This window comes from Oncorhynchus tshawytscha, unplaced genomic scaffold (assembly GCF_018296145.1).
Source record: "Oncorhynchus tshawytscha isolate Ot180627B unplaced genomic scaffold, Otsh_v2.0 Un_contig_12169_pilon_pilon, whole genome shotgun sequence".
NCBI classification, from domain to species: Eukaryota; Metazoa; Chordata; class Actinopteri; order Salmoniformes; family Salmonidae; genus Oncorhynchus; species Oncorhynchus tshawytscha.
The window spans coordinates 1-2,537 of NW_024604016.1; the positions used below are offsets into that span (position 1 = coordinate 1).

General features: G+C 41.7%; 1 protein-coding gene across 1 annotated transcript; it reads left to right on the plus strand.

The window, feature by feature from the left end:
- The first annotated feature begins 79 nt into the window (after nt 1-79).
- Nucleotides 80-1,264, plus strand: LOC112237966 (TOG array regulator of axonemal microtubules protein 1). Its single transcript, XM_042312160.1, has 3 exons — nt 80-222; nt 421-526; nt 678-1,264. Exons 1-3 carry the CDS (start codon nt 104-106, stop codon nt 915-917), a joined length of 465 nt encoding a protein of 154 aa, XP_042168094.1. The 5' UTR covers nt 80-103; the 3' UTR covers nt 918-1,264.
- The last annotated feature ends 1,273 nt before the right edge of the window (nt 1,265-2,537 follow it).

The following is a 2,537-nucleotide window of genomic DNA, read 5'->3' on the forward strand; positions in this document are numbered from 1 at the left end:
ACTAGTGTTAAAAGCTACAAACAGATATGGAAATGAGTAAATACATAAATAAATACATACAGTTCATAGAGAGATAGATGTCTGCTGTCAACCCATAGACAAGATGGCAGCCAGTGAGCCAAAGGGTCAAATTAAGAACCAGGCCAGATTGCAGCCCCTGTCCAACCCAGAGCAGGCCCTGACTAAGACCTTCAAGCTGCTCCACTCTGCCTCTGATGACTGGTGAGCATTCACTGTAGACAAGACCAATGGAGCTAGGCTAAAGGAAGCACAGTGTAGTGTCCTTGGAAATGTAGATTTGAGCTACAGAGCCTAGAAACTTCTGAAATTAAGAGACCAGAGTCCTAATTGATGAACATCATTATAATGTTTTTGGAAAATGTTGTGTAAAATGCTTACGTTTCTTTCACTGAATTGCAGGGAGAAGAAGATCGAGGGCTTGACCTCTCTCCGTGTGATGGCTCAGAACCACATGGACATACTGATGCCTAAACTCCATGATATCTGCCTTGCCATTATAAATGAGGTAGCTGTATTCATTCACTGCCCTATTCATTCATCTGCACAAATCTGCTACATTTGGAGAACAAGTCAAATTATTGTGTCATGTTTCTGATGTTCGTGGGTTGTACTGCTCAACATTAATAGCTGGTCCTGTGTGTGTTATTATGATTCAGGTGAAGAACCTGCGCTCTGCAGTGTCCTGTGCTGCCATGGCCACACTGGGTGACATGTACGTCCACCTCCAGAGGGCCATGGACAGTGAGGTGGAGGGGACGGCACGCGTGCTGCTGCACAAAGCCAGCGAGGCCAACGCCTTCATCCGGCAGGGCGCCAACTTTGCCCTGGGTCACATGGTGCAGAGCTGCACCCCTACCCGTGTCATGAATGCCCTGCTGGTCGGTGGGCTGAGGTAAAGAGGGAGAGGGGTCAATTAACACTCACTAAGGGGTAGATCCGGACTTCCACAAATATCCCATTATCCAAGCCTCAAAATTGAGAAGATTGAAATACTGCTAGTTTTTAATGAACTGCCTTTTTCATCAGCATGCTAGGTTATTCCACAACACTTCCGGCAGCAACTCACCCCAACGCTAGACGTCACATTTGAATGGAATCACATTTTTTTGTTATGTCTTATACTTCCTTGTGTTGTGTACTTCTTATTTTACCATTGCGTTATTTAGATTATTTTTAGCCATTGGTGGAGAGGTACTGTCTACTGATGTGTGCTAGCCTTTGGGGAGTAACAAGTCATTTATAAAATTTATAAAGTATATATAGTGAACACTTTAGATTAGGGGCTATTAGTGAGGCACTGAGGTATTAGTAAGTGCATGTACTCACATTCATAAATGCACTCATTAATAAATACACCATTTGTGACATTTATAAATACATTTATAAATATGTATATAAATGGTGAGTCAAACCATTAATCAACCATTAACAAATGCCTTGACAATAACTCCTTTATAACTGGTTTATAGTACATTAGTAGTACATTATTAATCATTTACAAATTGTGAACATACTATGATCAAACACCTTATTAATTATCTGATAAATCATGAACAAATCATTTAAAATAGCATTTATAAATGTGTAAATAACTATTTATAGATTTCTTGACATTTACAAATGTAGGAATAATGATTCATAAATGGTAAGTAAACTCTTTACAAACAGTTTAACAATACCTGTGGTTTAACTTGATGATCAGGGCCAGATTACCGAATGGGCACGCAGGGCACCTGCCCTGTGGGGCCCCGACCTCCAGGCAATATCATCATAAATCCAAAACTAAAAGTATAGTGGATGTATATTACAGTACGTGGACGTTTTACAATTTGTGAGCTCATTTCATACTTTGTAGCCATGTTTTATATAAATTTCTGCATATTTTGTAGTAAGTCGTGAGCATTTGAAAACATTTAGTGGGGGTGTTTTATATCAATTTGCTTACTGGTGCTCTTAAATGCCGTCCCTAGGAGAGGTGCGTCACTTGAGTGGGTTGAGTCACTGACGTAATCTTCCTGCCTGGGTTGGCGCCCAGTATGCTCTCTCTAATTCTCTCGTTCTCTCTCTTTCTTTCTTTCTTTCTTTCTTTCTTTCTTTCTTTCTTTCTTTCTTTCTTTCTTTCTTTCTCTCTATCTCGGGCAACTGAGCGCTCCTTGCTGTCCACAGTCCACCTGGCTGTGCTGCTGCTCCAGTTTTAACTGTTCTGCCTGTGGCTATGGAACCCTGACCTGTTCACTGGACGTGCTTCCTGTCCCAGACCTGTTGTTTTCAACTCTCTAGAGACAGCAGGAGCGGTAGAGATACTCTGAATGATCGGCTATGAAAAGCCAACTGACATTTACTCCTGAGGTGCTGACCTGTTGCACCCTCGACAACCACTGTGATTATTATTATTTGACCCTGCTGGTCATCTATGAATATTTGAACATCTTGGCCATGTTCTGTTATAATCTCCACTCGGCACAGCCAGAAGAGGACTGGCCACCCCTCATAGCCTGGTTCCTCTAGGTTTCTTC